General features: G+C 39.1%; 1 protein-coding gene across 7 annotated transcripts in view; it reads left to right on the top strand.

Annotated features, from left to right (window-relative positions):
• CTDSPL (CTD small phosphatase like) overlaps positions 1-25,019 on the top strand; it is a 112,788-nt gene that overhangs the window by 66,895 nt on the left and 20,874 nt on the right. For 5 of the 7 annotated variants that reach the window (XM_075922870.2, XM_025183363.3, XM_025183361.3 and 2 more), the window contains 3 exons: positions 2,869-3,023; positions 12,158-12,190; positions 21,774-21,875. In XM_075922870.2, the coding sequence (XP_075778985.1) occupies positions 12,167-12,190; positions 21,774-21,875 (126 nt within the window). In that variant the 5' untranslated portion in view covers positions 2,869-3,023; positions 12,158-12,166. The remainder of the gene's footprint in view (positions 1-2,868; positions 3,024-12,157; positions 12,191-21,773; positions 21,876-25,019) is intronic. The other 2 variants (XM_025183360.3, XM_006120575.5) reach the window with 1 other exon arrangement.

Below are 25,019 nucleotides of genomic sequence, written 5' to 3'. Positions count from 1 at the left end.
GCAGTGCCGGTTAACAAAATTTTCTGGTTAACAGTGCTAGATAACAAAGGTTTCACTGTACTTTCAAATAATTTGAGTGTTTCCACTTCATGGCAATAAACCAAAAAGAATGATGTGGAGTTCTGCTGGTAAAAGGGAGAAAATGTTGCCAGATATAGAAGCATGAAATATTGGGGAAAGAAATATTACTCTTAAACCTGTACCAGAATTTTTCAAATTATAGGGAGGAGAAAATACTATGAAAGCATAATTTATACAATGACTCTTCAACATTAAAATATGTTTTATTTTTACATAGCAATGAATTTCTTTGAAAGGCCATTCAGTTCTACAATAGGTGTTCATGTGATGCTTTATCTCTACCCATTATTGTTTTGCCCAGTGTATTAGATAAAGTTATGTTGCTCCTTTTTATTGTGAATTAATTTTATTGTAACTTTCTGAAGGATTTTCATCTTCTCAGTAGAGGTATTGCTTTCATCAGTTTTAAAACTTTGACATATGAGGAGAAAAACTGTATGACACACATTAGGCAATATTTTTGAGGAGGAAAAACTAATGAACTAAAAGTACTGTTTTACTGAAGTGGTTTTATATTGCAGCCTTGTAAAATTGTCAGGAAAATAGACCACAAATCAAGCCACAAAAATCTTTCCTACACTTGATCATGGTGATGATTAAATAAATTAGATTTGTTTTTATTTTTAAAAATCATGCTTTGTAAAAGTCTGTTAGAATTTTGTGAAGCTAAGTTAATGTGTTTAAAAAGACACTGTAAAAACTGAAATCTAAGATGTTGATTGCTATTCTAGATCTGGGTGGTGGTTGTATATACATTGCCTTCAGTAGTCCTGCACAAGTGAAAGGGCAGAGGAAATGGATGAAAAAAATTATTAAGTTATATCACTCCATCTGTTACAGCAAAATGTTTAGGAGTAAATTAAATGCTTAAGTTGGCAGGTTCTGATTGAAGTGGTTTTCTGTGCTTTTAATTTAAATCAGTATTGTAAAGGAAAAGAGGGTAGGTATAAAATGGTTGGGTGCTCAGATTTTGTTTAAAAGATTATTAAATGTATAATAGGCTCAAAGTGAAGGTAACATATCCTTTCTTATTGATATCTCTTCTGCTGCATGTAATGGGAAAAACAAGGTAGTCATTCCCCCCCAAGGTTGTGATCCGATATAATGTAAGGTTTACTTTTCTCTAGTGATTTTAAAGTCATATAATCTGGGTCTTATGTCTCAGAATAGCACACACAACATGAGTATCTAGTAGTAATCTTGACACATTTTTGATTATACATGCTATGTAAATCTCCTGATTGCATTAACAGTAGTAGTTGTATTAGAGCATTGTTTTTACCTAAAATACACTGTGTTTAGATATACATTGTATTACCATGTTGTAATATATTCAGTGTCGCTAACCATTATGCTGTGAAATAGATAAACATCAAAGAATTAAGATTGTGAGAGGATGGTATGGTGTCAGGTAGTACATCATTATTTGTTATTCTTCCAGGCGAGGGTAAAGTAGATTATATTAATTGGTATCTATAGTATCAGTAAGATATTTTATTTTTGAATACTGGTTGTGATCAGGATTAGTCCTGAAAAAAAATTAAAAAATTGTTGCTTTTCTAACGTGTATCTGGTACTGAAGATTGTAGTGGATATTAGGATATTATGCCTCCTGGGATGAGGTTTACCTGGGTGGTCGACAAATGCCTTTGATGTCAACACCCGCGCGTCCAGACTACCGCGCTGAGCCGACAAACAGCTGATCGGCTCAGCGCGGCAGCCATGTAAATTTAAATGAAGCTGCGATTATTTAAATCGCCGCTTCACTTTCCTATGCCTGGTAGCCTAATCCACATGCCTCTGGCGACAGAGGCATGTAGTCTAGACTTACCCTTACTTCTGGCCTTGAAAAGGAATAATAGGGAAAGGTAATTGCAAAAACTATGGACTGATAGCATTTGGCCCTACTTGAGGTCCTTTATATACCTAATGGATGATGGTTCATTCTCTGTTTTATTTTTCCTTCTCTCTATATATATAAAAAGTTTTTCCTGGCTCCCCTCACGGACCAGCTCCTGCCTGGCACCCCACGCTGCTGCCTCTGATAGAGAGGTAGCAGCGCGGAGTTAGCAGTGGGCTCCTCAGGCGTGAGGCCCGAGCACGCTGGCTGCCGGCCCTACCCCTGGGGACTTTAGTATAGTTGACTAACTGATAAGCATTCATGAGATTACTAGCCTATTCAGTTAACCGATATTTAACTCCCCTATTCTATAGTAAGACTGGCAGCTAAGCTTTCCTTTTAACATTTAATTTAATTCTCTGTGCTGCAAGAATTGTTTATAATGCTTTTTCACGTGCTGGAAGATAGCTGTTAAAGCATAAGCAGCAGGAGAATTAAAAAAAAAATCTGTGGAATGAGTTTGTCTCTCAAACAGTGAAGTGTTTTGCCCAAAATATGCCCAGGGTTCAGTTGACTTCTGACGACATTCTGTTTTAGAGCAAAGTCCTATTTCGGAGTCATATTTTGGCAGCAAATTACTGGCTATAGGTCTTAGTATCTACTTTAGATATTACTTGATAGATGCTCTAAAAAATCTCAGTATGGTATCACAAGAGTTTGGATTATGTAGAGAGCCAAACCTGAAATTAATATACAGTTCCCTGTGTATAAATTTGACAGTGAAGGGTATGGTGTAAAAGTAAAGTTGATGAACATCAGGAGATAATTATTCTGAGTTTTAGATACATTAAAGTATTTTTGGAAATATATTCTATTTGAAAAAGAATAACAACCATTTTATATCTGAAAAACTTAAAGCGTGATTTATTTTTTTCCCCATTTTATAGTGTCCCAATGTAATATCAGCTTGAAAAAGCAAAGGAGTCGAAGTATCTTGAGCACCTTATTCTGCTGTTTTCGTGACTACAATGTCGAGCCACCATCTACCAATAGCACTAGTACTCTTCCTCCATTGGTGGAGGAGAATGGGGGACTTCAGAAGGTCAGTAACTTGTACCTTTGTTTGGTTGGTTTTGTTTTGTTTTGTTTTTCCTTTAGGCCCTTTTAAACAAATTGTCAGTCACCAATTACATGATATATTTCCCATGTGAAAGGCTTAACTTTAACTCAGTTAGTGTGAACATCCTAAAAAAGTAGCAAATATTCATTTTTCTTTTAAAGAGTAGCTAAAATTTAATACATGGACACTAGTACTGCAGCTCTGAAGAAAATAACTGCCATACAGTTGCTATGGCACTGCAGTTGCATTTCTGTAGCAATGTAATATAGATGATTTCTGCATCCATGGGGGAGGTTTCTCGAATGATGTAGTTAATCCACCTGTGAGAGAGGCAGCAGCTAGATCAACAGAAGAATTCTTTTGTCAATTTAATTGTCTACACTTGGGATTAGGTCAACATACCTGTGGCATTCAAAATGCAAAATTTTTAAGTGTGGCCCAGGCCTATGTAAAACCTCAGGGAACCCAAAAATTATACTGGTGGTGTCATAGGAAAAAGACTAATTTTTACTAATCCTACTCCACTTCCTTCACCCCCATTGTTAATTTCCAACTAAAGAGGGTTAGCTCTCCTTGCTTTTGGAGTCAATTATCGCTACTTTTAGCTTCATTTGAAGTAGCTTTGTGAGTGATACCAGGAATTCCCAACTCCTACATGGCAAGAGAGAGATTCACATTCTGATTCTTTCGGTCGCACTTACTGATCTGTATTGTGCGGCCATGAGACCACCCTAGAAATGTCAATTTAGAGTGATTATTTCCGGCTGTGTTTTGCTTGCTTATTTTTAGGTTTAAAGTAATTGAACTGTAGGTAACTTAAACAGAGTAAACCCTTACAATTTCTAATCTTCAAATTAAAAGCAGTGGCTTTGAAATCCAAGAACTGGAACTTGTACAACATATCCATATAATTATAGCATACAATCATAATTTTGGGCATATTTAACTGATAACAGTGAGGCCACTTGCCATGCATGACCAAAAGCTTAGTTTGGCATGGGGATCACAGGAATCCTATCTTTTTCCCAAAGCCATGCTGTATTTTTTTGAACTCTTCATGGCAGAGTTGTTCTATACTGTTATCTAGAGCAACTTCCCATCTGTTCCTTTAGGCATGGGAGTCTCAGAAGAATAGTGAGCCTTTGCTGCTACTGTGAGCAAGAGCAGTAGAAATAAAGGAATAATTTCTCCCTTCCACTTCTTGTGCCAGTTCATAATCTTAATGCATTTCATGCTAATTTCATGTCACATTTCTACTTTTGAAAATGTCTCATGGACTCTGAAATCGTAGAGCAGTGTCACAGAGCTATCCAGGAGAAGAAAGAAAGGATAACCAGATCAGGATGGCAGGGAGACCAACTGGAGAGGGGAATTGGAATACTGCACTCTAGTCTGAGTCTAAATTTGGACCACAGCCCATGGGCCAGAAGATTAGATGTGCTACACAATGTGTATCCTGTACCAAGAGAGGAAGCAGAATTACATCTATCCTAGTAGACCTTTTTGCCTACCTGCAGCTATATTATTGATTCACTGTAGAATGAGCAAAATCTAGTCTTCCGTGGATGAAGGGGGAGTCTGTCCTCTAGTCCACTGCAGAGATTGCTCATAAAAATGTGGAAGGGATGGGTAATCGGCAAAGCTCTGTTCCTTACAAAATAATAGAATTTGAGAAGGATGCAGGGTTAGGAGATTATTGGCAAAATAGAATGGAAAAAAATGCATAAATTCCAAAAGAAGGAAAAGATCCAGAGAGAGAAGATAAATGTTTAAGTTTTAGCAGTGTTATTTTATTGGAACCCAAACTAGTAAAATGATGCAAGTTCTTTGGATTGATGGCTAAACTGTACGTGGTAATCTCAAATCTCTAGAAAATATCTAGTAATTCAATTTTTATAGGATAGAATAATTATTCAAAATTTAATTATGCTGAATATAAATGTTCATAATGCATAATGTTATACACATAACTTGACAGATATACATTATGCCTTGAGGAAGCCACCATATATGCTATGTAAATATTAAGTATCATCCTCATGTTAAGCTATAGTTATATAATATTAATGTTAAACAGTTGACTCCAGTCTGTAAAATCAGGAATTAATGTTCATCCTAATTCAGATGGAAACAAATGTTGCAAAGTTCACTTTTAAAATTTAGACCACAATATTCTCTGAATGTAGTAGAATTATTCAGTGAATAATTAACAATCAAGAATACTTGGAAGGATTAAATTTTTCGTAACTGAATGCACTAAAGTGTGAGTCAAAACATTTACTTTTGTAAATAGGATAGTTTCAACAAAGCTTTGAATACTTGCTAGGAAAAAAAATGTCAAATTCTTCAACCACTTATCTAAGCCTGTAAAGTTATTGAAAGAAGATGGAGATTTTGAATCTTGATTAAAAATAAGTGAAAGCTGTATGTATATATGTCGTAGGTGTGAGCTTAGTTTCAGTGGTAAATATATGTGCTGCCTTTATTTTAAATCTGAAACAAGGCTGTTAGAGAATTTAAAGTTGATAACTGCATAAATGATTTGGAATTACACTGAATGTTCCATTATAAATAACGTTGTATGGGGATGATGTCATTTTTAAGAAGATGCTTTGAATTTGCAGCTCTCGAGTCATGTTTCATCAGGTTTTTGTGGCATGACTGTTTCCCTGAAATGAAGTATGTTAAACAATTATAAAGTTAGTCCCTATCAGAACCTGTAGTATAAAATAATGTATGCTTTTTACCTTCTATCTTTTAGTGGTGTTGCTTTATGGATGCTAATCATTTAGTTCTGCAGCACCTCAGAGACTAACAAAACATGTAGATGGTATCATGAGCTTTCGTGGGCACAACCCACTTCTTCAGATGAATCCGAGAAGGAAGTAAACATGGCGAAAGCACATTGTGATACTACAGCAATTTAGTGTAAACAATTTAAGTACATTCTTGAAATACACCTGATAGGGTTAGTTTAAATTGGTTTAGGAATTAGTTTTTAATCTGCTTCAGCTTTAACAGCTGCTTGTTAAACAAGATGAAGAGTAACAATTTTTTGTAAAATACAGACAGTCCTCACTATAAGTTCAAGATAAGTTCCAAAAAACTTGGACTTATAATGAAACAGCTTAAAGCGGGAATTTTTTCCCCCGCAGCAAACTTCATTTGCGCTCCTTACCCCATCTTCTCTCTCCCCCCCCCCCCCGCCCCGATTTAAGAGTGGGGAATGGGAGGACTTATATAATGCATCAGTTCCTATGAGCGTCAACGACTTTAGTGTGGAACGGATGTATACCAGGGCATCTTATAGCAGGTATTCCCTGTACATGTCTCCAAAATCAAGCATAATAAGACCAGTCTTCTAGCATTCTACTCATTTTATAGCTATTTGATATTTTTAGTTTAGTCTGACACATTGTTCAGAACATACAGCAAGAATGTTGTTGGCATTTTACCAAGGATTACAGTCCAATATTGTTCAACTCTGGCTACCTAAGTGCCCCTTTACCGGTTCATAGGATTGGAAGATATGCAGAGCTGAGGATGATATTGAATAACCACAATTTTATAGCAAGAAAAACTTAAACAACAACCAATAGTCTAGTAGCACTTTATAGACTAACAAAACATGTAGATGGTATCATGAGCTTTTGTGGGCACAACCCACTTCTTCAGATTACAGGAGTATTAGAAGTCTAAATCAGTGGGTTGTGCCCACAAATGCTCATGATACCATCTACATGTTTTGTTAGTCTTCAAGGTGCTACTAGACTATTTGTTGTTTAAGTTTTTCCTGTTACAGACTAAGTCAGCTACCCCTCTGAAAATTTTATAGCAGTTATTTCTATTCCATTTTTTAAACACTTTAGAGAGTACCTGATTTTACAAAGTATGAGGTCATTGTTAAAACATTCTACTCAGAATGGTCTCTTTGCAACATGCACCTTATACATCGAGTACTGATCAGTCCATTCTCTAAAATAGTTAGTTTTCAGTACAGCGGAAACTACTGAACTATAATGCAAACTTTTTTTCTGTTTTTCTCCAGACAACTATAGTGCCCCTTATTCAGAACAAACTTTTGTACTATGGCCCACAGGTCTATTACAATGGGTACATCATCTTGCTTGCAGTTTAGGGTGTGGATGTCTGTAGGACAGCAAGAGAATGCCCTTCCGCTTGAAGTTCCTTCCAGTATTTTCTTCCTCGCCAATAGCAAACAGACTCAACCAGTCCTTCCAGCTTTAGAGTCCGAAGGATGTATGCTCCACCCTTATCGATTGTGTCATTGAGGAGTGTCTGACTCTGGCTAGTGTGTCGTTTTAATCAGAGCAATATCCTATTCGCCTTGATCTTTCAGGCAGAGTAGGGGAGGACAGTTATGGTGGGCGAAATAAAGTTGGTGGGAACATTGTCTAGGTCCTGTCTCCTAGGAGATGTTCCGAATTGGAAAATAACAGGATTTAGGAAAAGCAACCCCTCACCAAATCTTCATGAATGGAGGTGGACTGAGATGAGCACCATACCAGATGAATGATTTACTCCTGGGGGAAATTGTGCACCAAAAAATAATTCACGCTATTTTAAAATTTGGAAAATTTTATTTGTCAAAATAATATCACACCAGTTTCTGTTACTTTGGTAATTTATTTCAAATTATCTCTGAGTAGGTATGTCTGTAATCGTACAAACACAACAAAAAATTCCTTGGAAGCAGTGTAGAAGATTGTCTGCCCCCTCTCCCTTAGAGTCCAGTCAGGGCCAGACACTCACAACAGTTCTTCCTCAGAGGCCAGTCAGTCATACCTCCTATCTCCCAGAGATAGGGTCAGGGACGTAGTGAAGGGGAGGTAAGGGGGGATCCATTGCCCCCGGGCACCATGCTAGGGCAAGTGCAGGGAGAAAGGCATGGGCAGGTCTGGGACTGCCTGGCCCTGCCCCAGCAGCTGCGGCCACATTAGACCTGCCTGCACTGTTCTCCCTGCGCTCGCCTTAGCATGGCTCCCAGGGGTATCTGACACCCCCCCCCCCCCCCGCCCTTCGCTACGCTCCTGGAGAGAATGATTGTCTCATTGTGCAAACCAAAAATTCTTGCCCCACTACCTGTCCCATCCCTTCTCCAACTCCCCACCCCTACTCACTCCATCCTTGAGCTCCAAGGCAATACCTCTCTTGAGAAACCCAGAAGAAGAACAAACCCAATATTTTCTAGGACAGGGAAATCACTAGCCATGTTAATTATTTTCAATGCAATCCCTGACTAAGGTTTCACTCCCCCTTCTGAAGTAGCTTTCAGGGGGCAAATTCACAAAGGGGCAAAAGGGAATAACCTATGCTGTTTCCTGTACTCTCCTTCACAAGGCAGCCTATCCTGTTTGATTCTCCTGTAAACCTTTATGAAGTGCATCATAGGCATTTAATCATCAGTGTTGAGTTCCTGTGCTCACAGTTACAGAGTGCAGCATGCCAGATCAATGCAGAAAAGACCAGGCCATTGCTTCATAGATATCAAGGCCAGAAGGGACTGTTGTCATTATCTAGTCTTACTTCCTGTGAAATGTAAACCATAGAACTTAACCAAAATAATTCCTAGAGCATTTAAAATTCAGTGATGGTAAAACCATCACAACCCTTTTGTGAAGTGTTCCAATGACTGATTGATTATTCACTGTTACAAATTTACACCTTATTTCCATTCTGATTTTGTCTGGCTTTAACTTCCAGCCATTATCATGGTAAACTTTTCTCTGCTAGATTGAAGATCCCATTATTAAATATTTGCTGACAATGGAGGAACTTTATAATAGTCACCCCTTAATATTCTTTTTGTTAAGCTATATAGATTGAGCTCCTTGACTGCCAGTATAAGGCATGTCTTCTAATCCTTTAATTATTCCCATTGCTCTCATCTAAACTCTCTCCAGTTTATCAACATCCTTCTGGAAGTGTAGATACCACAACTCAATGCTGTATTCCTGCAGCAGTGGTATCAGTACCAAATGTAGAGCTAAAATAACTTCTCTGCTCCTTCTCGATTTCCTGTTCATGCATCGAAGGATCATATTAGTCCTCCTAACAACTACGTAGTACGAGCAATTCCTATTCAGTTGACTTACCCACCATGACCCCCAAATCGTTTTTTTATTTTATTTTTTTAAGGAATCACCATTTTCCATGTTAGTCCCTCATTCTGTAGCGGTGGCCTTTATTCTTTCTTCCTAGATATGTACATTTACATTTAATTATATTAAAATCCATATGGTTTGCTTGCACCCAGTTTACCAAGCCATCTAGATTCCTTTGAATCAGTTACTTCTCCATTATATTCCTCCAATTTTTGTGTCAGCTATAAACTTTATCAGTGATGATTTGATGTTTTTTCAGGTCACAGATAAAAGAGTTAGCTAAGTTCTTATTCCTTGAAGTATGCATACATATACACCTATGAAGGGAATTCTTCCTTAGAGGAAGAAGGCCAGCAGTTTGAATCAGAGTTTAAAAATCAAGTAGCAAAACACATATTTTAAAAAAACATCAGTCAAGAAAGTACTCTTAAGAGGTGCTCTTAACAGTATAGTGAAATTAGACTTAAGAGGTCTGCACTTGCCTATTCAAGCTGGAGCTATATATTTGTTCTCCTGCATCCTAATAAGGTGTAATAGAAAGATAGGATTTTCCTGCCATGCCTGAAAGATTGGGAAAGTAATTGCTCTTTTGATCTCAGCTGTCATAGCAAGTTGCCCATGCCAGTCCTCAGCTCTACCTCCTCCTTACAGAAGTGACTATAGTATAGAGTGTTGAGGAATAACCTGAAGCACACATACAGAGGCTTCCTGGTATACCGTGATTTCAGGACAAATGCAGATACACAATGCCAGGAGAGTCAGTCATAGCCCTGAGCTAAGATGAATGATATAAAAAATACAAGGTGGCATGTCAGAGGAACATTAACAGATGAAGATGGTGGTCCTAATGGAAAAAAAGTGGTGTGTCAAACAAAAATTCAATTCTTATTGAAGCCTATTAGGAATTGTGATCTAATACACAGGTATGCTTAAGTGATGCACAATTCATATACTACTCAGAATTACTATATTGGAATCCCCTCAGCATTTTACCAGTCTCATTAATTTTCAGAGTTCTAGCTCCATTTGTACTTTCTCACCTTTCACAAACGGTGAATACAGCAAATCAATTTTTGAAAGGGTTTTTCCTGATTCAGGTCAGGGAATGGAAATGAGGTGAAATACGATGATTCATTGAGGTTTCAGAGTAGGGCGTATTCAATGGACGACAGACCTGTTCTTGTTATGACAGTCAACATGTCTGTTAGTTTTCATAATAACTATGAATAGCATGATCAGCCCCATGTCTAAGAGGAATTCTCCTGTGCTGGGCAGAGCAGTGTTTCTTTTATCTGTGTGCACTGCTCACTGAGGAGATGAAACCCCAAGATGCAGGGCAGAAGTCAACTTAGCAGAGTTGTGGCTGCACCCAGAAATATCTTAATCATCATGAGCCAGTTTGTTGGGCTGATGATTGACCTATTTGCATCTGGAAACAGTAAATAAAGTGCCCTGCAGTCTTGACCCAGGATATGAAGTCCTCGTGCAAAACTAATCAAGGTCCATGCTATAGGTCTTTCTGCACGCATCACTACTTCCCAGGACTGTATCAAAAATAAGGTGTTGCTGCTGTTCTGTTTTTGTACTTCTGGCTGAAGAGGCTATGGCTCTCAGAAGTGATTAATCTAGCATTGGCTTTTGGGATGTCTCTATCCGAGGGGATCTGCTATTGCAAGACCAATCTTCCATCTTGGCCCAGATTTAAAATGAGTATTTGAATAAAGTAACTATAGCTTTCAAGGGTCCCAAAACAGATGCAACTTATTCTATTGGCTGGTTCAAAGCCTATAGTTTTAACTACCAGGTTCAACCAGTGAACATAGCTTTGAGTTCTGCTAGTCTGTTTTTATTATGACATAAAAAAGTGTCCATGCAGAAAGGTCAAGTGTATGTATTGTCTAATGTTCTACGCATGTTAAAAACAAGTTTTTTATACAACTTCCAACATTAAATGATTCTTCGAGGCATCAACCTTATTCTATGTCTACATGGTCATAGAGGACAACCTTAGTCCAACCCAGCACAGTCATAAAGGACAACCTCATTCTGCCCCTTATACCAGCTTCAGTCCATGAGTGCTGTACTTCCTACAGACCAGGGTAGGCCTCCCAAAGGCTTATATATTCAATTAGATGAGTTTATTTAAAGTTCAGAGCTTTCTCTGAGATCTTGTATTGTACTTTTAATTAAGACAGATAGTCCTCAGAACTATCATAATATTCAGGAAATAGTCTTCCTTCAGTTAAGCCTTAGGATCAACTGACAGTCTCAGAGCAAAATAAGCATGTCTCCTGTAACTGAGATCGGTTAGAAGGCCTACTTCACCAAATTCTGTGTATTGGCCATTTCCTTTCAGCAAAAGTCTTCATCCTCGAGACAAATGGCTCATATAAAATAGATCATCCTAGAGACAAACGGCTCATATAGAAATTGAAATTGACATCCAAGGTTGTAGGTTAGGTACATGGACTTCCCCATTCTCTTCAGCAGGAGAAATTATTTTTCCTCACAGTATTTTTAACAATCTGTAATTTAGAAAAGTAGTTTTGAGTGAGCCTGGCTCTGAAAGTCATCTCAGGTGGAGGGAAGTTCAGAAGGCAGGGCATTCCATTGCTGCCAGTGACTTACAAGTCCAGTTCTGCCCAGAAGCTTCAGTCAGGCTGATGTACTCATCATAACTGATCTGTGGACTTTATTACTCAAAGAAAGAAAAGTTTGAAATAAACATGGGCACATTTTCCCATTTCCTCTTACTAATTAAAGCATGAGATTTATCAGTTTATAGTCTAAAAAAAATCATTAATATGATGTGGTACTAACCAGTCATTTTAGCAACTAAATTACAAGAACCTGTTTATTTTTGTTGTATTCCTGAATACTGTACTTTAAGCATTTTGTTAAAATATTTTTAGTGTCAGATTTAATGCCTCAGATCTTTCTGTTCCACCCTTTCAAAGGCCCTTACAGTGATACTTTTTTCTTTTTCCTCAGGGTGACCAGATGCAGGTCATTCCCATACCAAGTGTATGTATTTTTATCCCATTTATTTTAATAATTTTCATAGTTTTTGCTTTTGTTCATTTTATATTATGTTGGAGTTGACTAGATCTGTTCTGTATTGCATGTTACAAGACTTTTGTTTTCTAATCTGTAAGGTTGAGGTAAATCACCTTATCTGTGTGTATAAGGTATACAGATAAAACTAATTAATAGGAACAAAAGGACAGTCCAGCTTTGTAAAACTGCCATCCACACCTGTCCATCATGTAACAACTTTGAATTTTGTCACTTTGAAAATGTATACAGAAGTACTCAAAATCCAATAAACTGACATTATTTAACAACCATTGGGGGGGGGGAAATCACTGGTACTAAATGGGCAGAGCTATGGCTCAACAAATCCCACATCTTGGCAGGGGGTTAAAGTAGATGACCTCGTGGTCACTTCTAACCCTACGGTTGTAGAAACTATGGTCCTTGTATTTCCTCAAGCCCCAGTTATTTAAGATGAGGAGTTGGAGATTAGAATCTGCAAAATGAGGCGTTAATTTTCTTGGCGCGAGCTACTAAAGAGTATTACAGCAACCCCACTCACGCTACTGTAGTTGTTTAAGATGGTGGTTTTATTATGTATCATAGTTTTCTGGGCCTAGCAGATCTGTTTATATCACCTGGTTCAAACTTGAAATACAGGTTGTCAGATTGGAGTTATTCAAAAGCAAATAAAAACATTTGATACTCTGAGCTAGAGATATTAAAAGTTGTTTGGACTCAAGCTTTTTTGGCAAAGCATTGATCATTCTTAAGCTGCTACTAATCTGGAATTTGGGGGCGGGTTAATGTTTTTTTTAATTGTAGATAAGCTTTTCAGGACTTCATGTGCAATTACTCTTTTACCATTTACAGTAGAGATTTAGTGCCACAGCAAAGCAATGTCAATGCAAGTCTTTGGGGACACTGATATATTTCACCTCTTGCAGGTATCCTAAATCTCAGAAGATCTGAATATTTCTCTGATTCTCCTATTTTTCTTGTATTCCCCAACACTTTAAGTCCCAACATTGAAACCACTATATTTTGGACCCTATTAATACCATCGCTTACTAGTGTTGAGATTAGTATTTTAGCCAGCCAGATCTCTTCTCTCAATCACCATCTTTTCCTGGATCTAAAAAATTGTTGGAAATTATACTTGATCCAGGACCATTGCTTCCTATTTGGTAGTCCTGAACCAGTGCCAAAAAAAGCATTACACTGAAAAACCAGTGGCAGTTTAAACTTGCTATCTCTTAGATCAGAGGTGGGGAACCTTAGGCTCAGGAGCAAGATGTGGCCCCCAGCTTGCCTGGATCATGCCCCCGAGGCTCAGCATTGGGGAGCCAGTGCTGGCGCTCCAGTTCCCCTGCCACCCACTCTCAGAGCTGGAGCACACAATATCTACTAGTCTGAGCCCCCTAAGCTCTGGTGTGCAAGGACAATGTGGGGAGTGCCTTTTTCCTTCTCAGTCAGGGGTTTCTCACTTTGCTTCTCCTTTGTATGTGGCCCCCGACTGATTTTTTTCTGTGAGTCAATGGCCCCCAACCCAAAAAAAGGTTCCCACCTCTGTCTTAGGTGATCAGAGCTAGAAGGAAAAGTCATATATCACTAGAAACCTGGAAATACCTACTCTTAGTGATGTATCGTTTTCACTCCTAGATTACTATCTTGCTTTCCAACTTCAGTTCTCATCATTTTAGCAGCACTGACAATGACTAGAACTAGACTCAAGTGCTGATAGCTCTCTCACCATATCAAAGCATAGCACCCAGCTTTAAATGGAATAAAGCATTAACTGTCTGACATGAGATTTTGCTATTCGTAAAATATAATCACAACACTGCAAATAACAGGAATGCACTAAAGCTTGGCTGTTGACTATTGCTATGAAATCATTCAAGTTCGCTCATTACAAATATAGACATCTTAACAGAAACAGCAAACTCCTTTTATACGAAATTAAGCATTCTTTCAAAGACGTACTATATTTGAGACTTCTTAAACTGTGCACTATCAGAGAGCATTCTGCCACTTTTGATATTTCCCTGGTAAGAATGTCCTTTTGAGTAAGAAATTCCAAAGCTATATCCTCCTGATTTTAAGGAAATAGCTGAATTAAATGGTGAAGTTGGGATTTGATGTGCAGCGTGGATGATGCTCTGTAAATAAGACAACTGTTCGCTATTCTTATTGTTCAGGTGTGGCATGTCTCTTACACTGCACATCACCTAACCACTGCTCTAAAGAAGAACTTTTCTTTATTAATACACTTTTTTTTATTAGAGTCCCTGCTATGGTATCGTAGTTCTCAAATATTACTGAACTAATCTTCACAGTATCCTGGTGAGGCGAGAAAGTTCTGAGATATTATCATTTAAATAAAGACTGAATCATCATGACTACATATAAATGGTCAGGGTCAAAGGGTTTTTTTATGTGCCCCTTTGTACTGTTAATGCAACATGCATCCTGAGCACTGAGATCCTAATGCTTTTCAATCTATAAGGCATGTAAGCCTCTGTTGAAAACCCATTGATGTCAGTGAGTCTAAAGCACATGCTGAAATGCTTTCTGAAGTGGGGTTGGAATGAGGAAGATACCTTTTGGTTGAAATACCATGTGATTATGTAGCTAAAGGTTGCACCCTAATGTTTACTATGAAGATACAAAATTGAAATTACTTAAACAACCTTAATTTTGTTTTTAACTTATATGCTTCACTTATTTAATCATTTAATATATTAACTGTTTAATAATTTTTAAATTTACTAGATTTCTAAAAAGAATTAGAGCTCTACTAGATTGTACAAGTCCCTATATGTTAAAACTGAATATCCATTCAGTTTTATGAAGCATATACGCACAAATGTAATGACCTGCTGAGATATCATCTGTGAAAATTTCTAATTACTTTTTGCATGTCTGCATAACACCGGTGTAACATCGAAATGTGATTGGCTTTATTGTATTGAAAACAATTCACCTGCATGAAGTATGGTTTTTTCAACACACAGAACATGGCAAATTTGCAAATTTTTCTCCTGACCCCAGAAAGGCACCTATGTGAGAAATCACATCCCTATCCAAATTTAATTTTCATCGGCACTCGCGGAAGAGCCTGCTCCTGCTTTTAAAAATTATTACTGCAGAACTGTTCTGCTTTTCTGTATGATGTAGAATATTGCATTTAAATTTGTAGGGGAGGAATACAGTTTAAGAAACACTGGTGTAGTAACTAGACCAGTGGTGACAGGTGTTTGTTGGACCTGTTCTTTAATGTGGTTTCCACAATCTCCCTAGGCAGTTTCAGTGTTTAACTACTTTGACAAGATTTTTCTAATATGTAACCTAAACCTCCTTTGCTGCATTTGAAGCCCATTGTTTCTTCTCCTATCCTCAGATATGAACAAGAATAATTTTTCATCCTCCTTCTTCTAACAGTCTTCCGTGTAGTTATCTATTATAAGGACTGCCATACTAGGGCATACTGAGCTATCTGCCCAGACCCCTGCCCTCTCCCAGAGCCAGCACTCATGCCCTTCTCCTCTGTACCCTGAGCCCGCCTCTCAGATCCAGCATGCTGCACTGCCTCCTGCATCCCAACCCCCTGCCCCAGCCTGATTGAAGTTAGTGAGGGAAAGAGGGGAGATGAAGTGAGCAGGTCTGAGCTTTGGGGAAGAAGGGACATTGGCCACAGGGAAGGATCAGGGTTTGCCCTTAAATTCAGAAAGAGATCTTGGGCATGAAAAGGTTTGAGACCACTGTTGTAGTGTCTTAGTAACGTTAGCATTAACAAATCTCAAGATGTGAATGCTATCAAATTTCATTTTTAACCTTTCTGGAGCCTAAAGCATTGCATTCTTGAGAAATGGTTGTTTGCCATTAGTTGACTCGTCAAACGGAAAACCAGAATGCCTGCATATTCTGTCAGAGAATGTAGTATTTCTTCAATTCACTTGAGACACTTTTGATCGATCATTGTTTTTGATGTCTGTTATGCTAATTAAGAGCATGGAAAGCTGAGATGAATACATAAGTCCTTAATTGTGACCAGTTTAATAACTTTCAAAGAGACAATATCTACTGTAATATGCATAAAGTTTTCATTTTGATGGAACAAAAGGCTCAGCAAGTACTTAAATGTTGCTTGTAATTTAAAAAGTCAACATTTGATCCCACAGTGTTTGTCCAAAAGAGTTATTTTCTACTCTGTTCTGATGAAATACTGCAGTTTTTCAGATACTGCTGTGTAGTAAGTGAGAGTCTTTGCTGTCTTATGAATGGTGACCACTGTTTGTTGCACTTGAATTACTAAAAAGCTTGTTTTTTTTTTTTTAAAGCAAACTGGTCAAGAGCTTGAGATCTCATTTTCATCATCATAGTTTACCTTCATTGACTAACTATCATGAAATATCTGCTAGTCATAATTTTTCTAGGGCATTTCTCCAGCTGTCTTCATGTAGGTCAATTGAAATGGTTTTAAAAAATACTACTACGGAAATTCCTGATTCCTTTTCCTTTCCTTGGATATAAGCTCTGCTACAATTGGGTAGAAAGTGCTTCAGTTTGAAGGCTTGGATGTCACCTAAATTGAGTTACTGTCAGATATACACATCCCCTATGTTCTTTAAGCTAGCCAGGTGTTACCTTATGCTGAATTCCTACTCAGGATATTTAGTTGACACATGAATTGTAAAACCTTTTCCTTCATAATTCATATTTTCCACACTCCTTTATCTCTGCAGGAGAAAAGAGCCTTCACATGCTAGATAGCACCAAGGGCACTGCATGTGAAGAATCAAATGAACTAGGAACCAGAAACCCATTGCTTATTTCCTCTGATCTTCAGACATGCAAACTGTTGAGAAAGTTTAATGTTTAGCATAGGGTCCCTTTAGTCATTCTGTTTTTCAAGCAGGATTAAATTAAATCCAGCTTTGTGACAGGGATCTGAATGGCAAGTCGTAGGACCCTGCCTGAGAACATAACACTTTTGTTGCATCCCCATGCACTCAGATGCTGTAACTCTGTATGAAGATGTAATAGATCTACTATTGCATCAGTCAGTCACAAGGCTGAGCAAAATATGGCTCGGGGACCGGATCCGGCCTGCAGACCACCCTGCCGGGACCCTCAGACACGCAGCTGCCACGGTTTAAAGCACAGTCTATGCAGCTATCTGGTCTGCAAGGAGGGGAGAAGCTTTGTGTGATCTCCTGAACCCAGGACCAGTCCTCAGCTTCTATTGACTGGAAACAATCAGCCAATAGGAGCTGAGAGAGTGGCCTGGAAGATGAGAGCAACACCAAAGGTGCCATTTCGAGCGCATAGAGGAGGCAGCAGCTGTGTGCTCCAGGATGCAGCTTGCTTTTTATCTCGTTCCCCAGACACTAAAGGAGTGAGGGGAAAGTGCTAACATTCTGTGCGTGCCTCTCACACCTGGCTGGTGAGCTCCCTTCATGGCTGCTGCCCCCCCCCCCCCCATCCTCCTTTGGGAAACACGCTTCTTCCCCCTCCCAGAGCTGAGCGCCATGTGGAGGGAACAGCCTGTAGTTTAAAATATCTGGGGCTGCAGCAGGCAGGGAGCCTAGCCTGCCTTCAGGATGCTGCAGGGCTTTTGGCTTACTTAGGTAAGCATCTCCCAGCCAGAGCCAGCCTCTGGCACCCTAGCCCCTCCTGCATTCCAACTCCCTCCCCCGGTGACTATCCAAACACTCTGCACCCTCTTACCCCAGGTCACAACTCCCTCCCAGACTCTGTACCCCCTTCTACATCCCTCCCCCAGGCCAGAATCCTCTCCTGCACCCAAACACCCTCCCAGGCCCTGCACCCCATTTTCCTGCCCCAGGTCACACCCAAGCCCTCTGCAGACTGCACCCCTATTTCCTTTCTCCAAGGTCACAATTCCCTTCCAGACTTTGCATCCCCTCCTAGATTCTCCAGGCCAGAATGCTCTCCTGCACCCCCATACTCCCTCCCTGACCCTACATCCCAATCTCCTGACCCAGGTCACAACCCCCTCCTTTACACAAACTCCCCATCAGACCTCACACCATCTCCTGCACCCCAGTTCCTTACTCTGTGCACCCTTCTGCACCCAACCTCCATCTTAGACCCCACATCACCACCACCAAAAAGTGTAGCCCTTGATCACTTTCCAATATCTTGGAATGGCCCCACCACCACCAAAAATCTATCAGGTTGATTCCAGTTAACACCAACCCAGGAACAAGAGAGGCAAGTGTCTCTTTGGAGAAGAAACTAGGGGTTAAGACAGGGGATCCTGCAAGGAAAACCCTAGATGAAGACAGACTTTGGGAAAGCTTTGTCTATGTTTTGTGTGTAGCGTTCCTTGAGTTAAGGCAAATCTCCAGGTAGCAGGAGAGTTCTGTTAACCGGGTATGTGAATGTGCTGAATGGAGACAGAAGGATGGAGATACATTTGTTCCACTCATTACTTTGCTGGTTTTAGTGCAGTGGTCCCCAACCTTTTTTTATACTGCTGACTGGCAAACCCATTAACAAACTTTTGGCGGACTGGTAATATTTTGTGCATATTCGCATATTCGTTATGCAAATAAAATATTACTGGTCTGCCAAAATATGTACCCCAACTCTAACCCCCAGAGCTACTGTTAACAGCCAGCTTCATGAAAAGCTGAAGTTCCTGGAGCTAAAGCTGGTTGCTGTGCAGTGGCTCGGGATGAGCTGGGGTACACCTCACTCCTGAGCTATCGCACAGCAGCCAGCTTCCTAGAGCCATGCCGCCAGCCACACACCCAGGGTCTACCCCAGCCCCATGGGCGTGGCCTGGTAGTGGACCGTGGCCTGGCAGCCAGCAATTCACGGCCTTTCACTGGGCTGCGGACCAATGGTTGGGAGCCACTGGTTTAGTCAAAGCAGCTTCAAGTGGAAAGAGAAGGGAATGCAGTGCTACTTGGCCCAAAGTCAAAGGCTGTTAGCTTCTTTTAGTTGAAAGCCTTTGAGACTTGTAATATTCTCAGCAATATTCATTCAACAATATTCATTCTCTTCCTGGTTTTGGTTTGATCAGTTGCCAGGGAGCAGTCATTGGTTCTGCATGATAATGCATATTAGGCAACCAATCTTGCCGTGAATTTTTTATCATGCTATTAATGCACCATACACAGCAATATCAGTCTTTGTCACAATCCCTGGTTTGGTTTTAGTCTGCAATAGTTATCTCGGCTGTTCTAATTCCACCTGAATAATATATTCATTCAGTACAGCTTATTACTAAGGGTCCAGAGAATTCTATTGACATATATTTTTCCTAAGAGACTTAATTGGGGGGGAGGAAGGAGAACATGACACACAGGGCATTCTTTTCATGACTTTTTCCTGGAGTTTATCTATTTAAAAAATAGATCCTGTTTCATGTATAATGGAACATTGGATGGTATCATGCATTTATATCTTAATTGTACTTTTGAATCCTTTAAACTGTTAGTAAAAGCAATCTCCATGTAGCAAAAAAGTTGCTATGCACTTAATGTTACCATTATGCACTTTGAACTGCTAATACAAATTGTTCTACTGTTAAATGCAAAAAAAAACCACCCCAAAAACTAACATGCCTTAAAATAAAAAAAAGTATTACCTCAAGAGGCATAATGGTCTTGTAGCTAAGATACTGAATCTCAGTTTCTCATATGTAAAATGGGGATAATTTCTCTCCCTCAGTGTCTTGTCTATTTACATTGTAAGTAAGGATGTTAAGAAGCGGGTAATGACTAATCGTGTACGATAAGCTGTGGCTCTGCAATTTAAATGCAATAGGAGCTGGGCACACAAGTAGTTCGGCTCCGAATATATTTAAACTGCAGAGCCACAGTAGGGGTAGGTCTGGGGTAGATCCTCTGCTGCAGCTTTGCCTTTTAGATGTAGAAAGAGCCAGGCAGCTCTTACTACATTTAAAAAGCAGAGACGCAGTGGTCTGGTACCCGCCTGGCTTTTACTACATTTAAAAGGCAGGCGGGTACAGGGGGATCCAGTGAGCCAGGACTGTGAGCAGTCCCAGCTTGCATCGGCTTTGGGACCACTGCGGCTCTGCCTCCTCTGGCCCCTCCCTCTGTGCACCATAGAGACAGTGCTGGGGAGAACTGGCTTTTAACTGATTCCTGGCCCCGTGCAGCAGGGGGACTCGGCAGGGCAATATAATGACTTCACAAGTGTCTGAAGCTATTTTCATAAAAGACTATTTTATTAAGATGGACCTAAAGTTCCATTATTTATCTAATTTGAATTGCCATAAAGCCTTGGGGCCCTATTATTACACCAGAATCCTATTGTGCTATGTGCAGCACCAGTATGAATAAAAAGGCTGTCCTTACCCTATAAACTTACAATTTATATAGACCACATATATGCAAAAGTAGAAGATAAAACCCTGGGGATGGTGGAGTCTTCCCCTTCTATTGTAATTTCAGTATTGTTTTTAAACCCCTTCCTATGGGTTTTAACTAATTAACAAATTTAATTTCGTAGCCATGTTGAACATCTTACTTTATAGCCAGCCTCAATTTTCCATCCTTTTCAGAACTAACCATTCATTAAACATTAAAGACACCCTTAAGAGTGTGGCAACTCAGCACTATCTCAGCTTCTTTAAATACCTAAAAGATGTATCCTCCCCCCTTCTAGTTCCTTCATGTGCTGCTGTGGTAAATGATGAAATCTGGTACCAAAGTGAAAGAATGGTACAATGAATGTTTCAACTCAGGATGCTAGGTCAGGCAGTGGATCATGCCCATGCAACCTTCTCCTGCCCCAGCTGGAGTCTGTGTTCCCCAAGATATTGCACCATTTATAGACAACTGGAGGTGGAAGTGTGTGGATCTCCCCATTATATTTTGAGTTTCACCTTTGTAGTGGGTACTGGCTATAACAGAGCCAAGTTTGATGGAACTTTCATTCACTGCATTTTTATTCTTGTGATTCTGTAGTCACAGAACACTTTAACAAGTGGTTGGAAGTAGTCCAGAACCCCATTCTGGAAATGACCATCACCAGTCTCATTTGACTTCAGAATTGAGGCTTGCCATTCAGTTACTTCATCATAGTATGCATCATGGCAAATGGAAGCATTGAGTTTCACAGTCAACCTTGTATGCTGTGGCCAGAAGCTTGCTTCCAATTACTGTTTTAGACTCTGAAATGGAGAGGAAGATAAAATGCAGCTAGCTAGCCTATATTCTGAGGCATGAGAAAGTAGGCCAGTAGAGAAGGTGAGTGCCTCTGATTGTATCCCATTTCCACCATTGACTTTAGCTACCCAGACTGTTTTGCTATGTTCATCTGTATTGCTTAAATTCATCTCCAAAGCATCTGATATTCATTCACAAAATAAACAGTACAGAAAGCAATTTGTATATACCATGGGAGCTTTCATTTCCAACTGTGTATTGTAAGCTGGCACAAAAAACTATTAAATCTTATAACTCATATCTGTGTCTTTCTGTTGCTTACTGCTATTGTGTAGTGCTGGGAGTGTACATCTTTGGTAAATGTACAGAAATTTAAATTTTTCATTGTACTAATTTTTCTTTAGCCACCTGCTAAATACCTCCTGCCAGAACTGACAGTATCGGACTATGGGAAGAAATGTGTGGTCATTGATTTAGATGAAACGTTGGTGCACAGTTCATTTAAGGTAAATATACTCTCAAGTGACCTTTACTACTTGATCATATGAATGACAGTGAACATGATAGGGTAGTCTTCTTTATATATTAACTAGTCTTACAAGCCATCCAATTACCAGATCATTCACGGATCATTTTCTTGATTCAAAAAAGATAGCTCTTTTTAGAAAACAGGTTAGATGATTTCCTTGTTAGATATTTTTTTTCCAATCTGATAGACCTTGAAAGGAACCTTTTTTGTCATCTCTATCACTATGCATTGTTTCAAGAAAGTTTTCAAAATTACTGTACTTTGTCATTCCAGATAAAGCTGTTGTGTAATTTCTCTCTCTCTCCAGAGACAATAAATACACTGCCTTCTTTGGGAGCTGTTTCATTGTCCAGTTCCTACAATTATTTTTGGCTGTGACAGGGGACAAGGTGGATAGAATGACGTCTGATAAAGTAATGAATGCTTCTCATCTCGAAAGAAAGACCCATCCTAGAAAAAACAAGACATTAATGGAATGATCCCTCAGTCCTGTCACTTTAGCTGCTAGTTATTCCAGCAGGGCTCTGTATTTAACAGATGTAAAACTTGCTGTCCTCAAAAATTGGCTTCCATTTTCTGAAATGTAAAATACTGCTCCACTTAAGTCTAGGAATCATAGGTGTGGAATTGAAATATCAAGACCTCGCTGTGCTAAGTGGGGGTATAATTTTGCTAGAAAAGATTATGACTATTACATTAATAAACCGTTGGTGTGAGTAGGAACTGTGTTCTGTGTCCATAAGAGATTGCTCCCAATGTCATGGGGTTAAATAAATAAGGCTTTGCCGATACTTAAAAGTTTAAAGCGCAGCTGCAGCAGTGGCAGCACTTGGCAATGGCATGAGTGCTGGGAGACAGATTTTCTACTGCTCTAGATAAACCACCTCCACAAGGGGAGTAGCTAACAATTCTGGAAGCACAGCTCCCAGCGCTGTAGGTTGGTTCACACTGGCACTTTACAGCACTGTAACTTGTAGGGTTGCCAGATGGTTTCAACAAAAATACCGGACACACTTGACATTACATCACAATCTACATTACATCTTATTTAGAAAATACTGGATGTTTATATTTTCTCATTTATATTTTCTCAATTTGTTTCCCGAACAGAAAGCTCAAATACGGGATTGTCCAGTTCAAAACCAGACACCGGGCAACCCTAGTAACTTGCCGTGCTTGGTGTGTGTGTGTGTGGGGGGGGGGGGGGTTCTCACACCCCAAAGCCGGAAAGCTATATTGCTGTAAAGTGCCATTTTAGACCACCTCTGGTCTTGTCAGCACAGTGACTATTCAGACTCCATTACAGGAAGGTAGATGGTGTATGGCTGTTGTTGGTGAGTCAGTCATTTAGAAGCAGAATTTTGAAGAGCTTTAAAAACTATTCTGTCAGTGTTTGTTTATTGTTCAGGTAGGATGTAGCATTAGTACAAGAGAAGTGACCGCTTCAGATTGGCTAAGAAATGAGATTCTTCTTCATGTTCAGAAAATCTGACTCGTTATAAAGCATCTTTCTTTATAGGAAGATCTTTAAGCACCACTCATATGTTTTCTTACCAAGAGCAGTTGCCAGTAATTTTGTAATACTTCTAATTTTGGTTATACTGTATTTTTTCATTTCAAACATAAATCACTTATTTTAATCCTAGTAAATATTCAGTTGCCAGGCATTTGATGTTGCAAACCATAGTTCAGTAGCGGTCTGAATCTGGAAATAGGTTGGGTTTTTTTTGTTTTTTTTTGGTTGACTTTAAAAAGACCTTATATGGATATATGGTTATGCATACTCTCATAATACAAAGTCAGGCTGAAATTGTAGGACCCTATAGACCTGCAAGCTGTTATAGACTTACTTCAGTACCAAATCTTTGACTTTTGTAGTCACTCCTGAAGTTATACTTGGAATTTTCTTAGTATTCTATGAAAATAGAAGCTCATTTGGACTCTTGAGGGGGGAAAAACACTCACTTTTTATAAAGCTATTGCATTATTTAGAGAGCTTCAGAGGGGTAGCCGAGTTAGTCTGTATAGGATAAACTTAAAAACCAACAAATAGTATAGCAGCACTTTAAAGACTAACAAAACATGTACATTACTATGTACATGTTTTGTTAGTCTTTAAAGTGCTGCCATACTATTTGTTAGTTTTTAAGATTATTATTTAGAGAGAGAGAAACCAATATAGCAGTGGGAGAAATGAAGAATATTCAAGAAAGGATGTACATCATCCACAAAAGCAGCAAGGAATAGTTATCAATCCACAATAGAAATATCAGTGTTAACTGAATGCTCCTTATATTGTAAGTGTTGTGGTTCCTTAATTTAAATTTTATTTTCCCCTCTTGAGATTATTCCAGCCAATTATTTAAAATCATCCCCTCAACAATGTACATCACCAAAATCCCTTGTCCAAAGCAGAGTTTTGCACATACTGCAAAGGACTCGTGCTTCCTTGCATTCATTTTCAGAAGTTGATAATGGTCTGTGTATTTTATGTCCTCAGGCAAAGCTTTATAACAGCTTTTTATAAACTGCTTAAACTGTTTATTAAAAAATCCAAATATTTACAAAAAATGTTGAGCATTCCGAGAAACATGCTTGTTCTAGGAAGTTAGTTGCACAGATTCTTATTTCTGCATATTAAAAAGGCTCTGACAAAATTTGTAGAATTTGGGGTAAATCTTAATATAATGAAACCTTGTTACTCACCTCTGATGGCATCCAAATCTCAGCTAAGGTTGCTAAGTATTAGAATGGGAGTCTGTAAGTACAGTGGCTTTAGTTATTCTGTAGATAGCATTATTTCCAATGCATCGCAGTGGTGCCGGTGAACTTTGTCGTGTTGAACGTGCTGCCTTTCAGTAGAGATGAGGCCCTTGCCTGCTTCAGGTCAATAAGCTTGTGATAGTTTTCACAAGGATACAGTTAACAGCTGCTCTATATACAAGGCAACTGCCTCTTTGAATAATTAAATTCCAACTACCTAAATTCCTGCTGCAGTTTCTTGTTAGTTGTGGTGTATTCTTCACTAAAATGCACTAGGGCAGAGTGCTCTGTTTGACCATTATTGCATTCTGCCCCAGGGTTTGGCTGCTTTTAAGTGGGGATGGTGCATGTGACATCA

Source organism: Pelodiscus sinensis, chromosome 2, assembly GCF_052426305.1.
Source record: "Pelodiscus sinensis isolate ZL-2025 chromosome 2, ASM5242630v1, whole genome shotgun sequence".
Lineage (NCBI taxonomy): Eukaryota > Metazoa > Chordata > Testudines > Trionychidae > Pelodiscus > Pelodiscus sinensis.
This window is presented reverse-complemented; position numbering and strand designations above follow the sequence as displayed.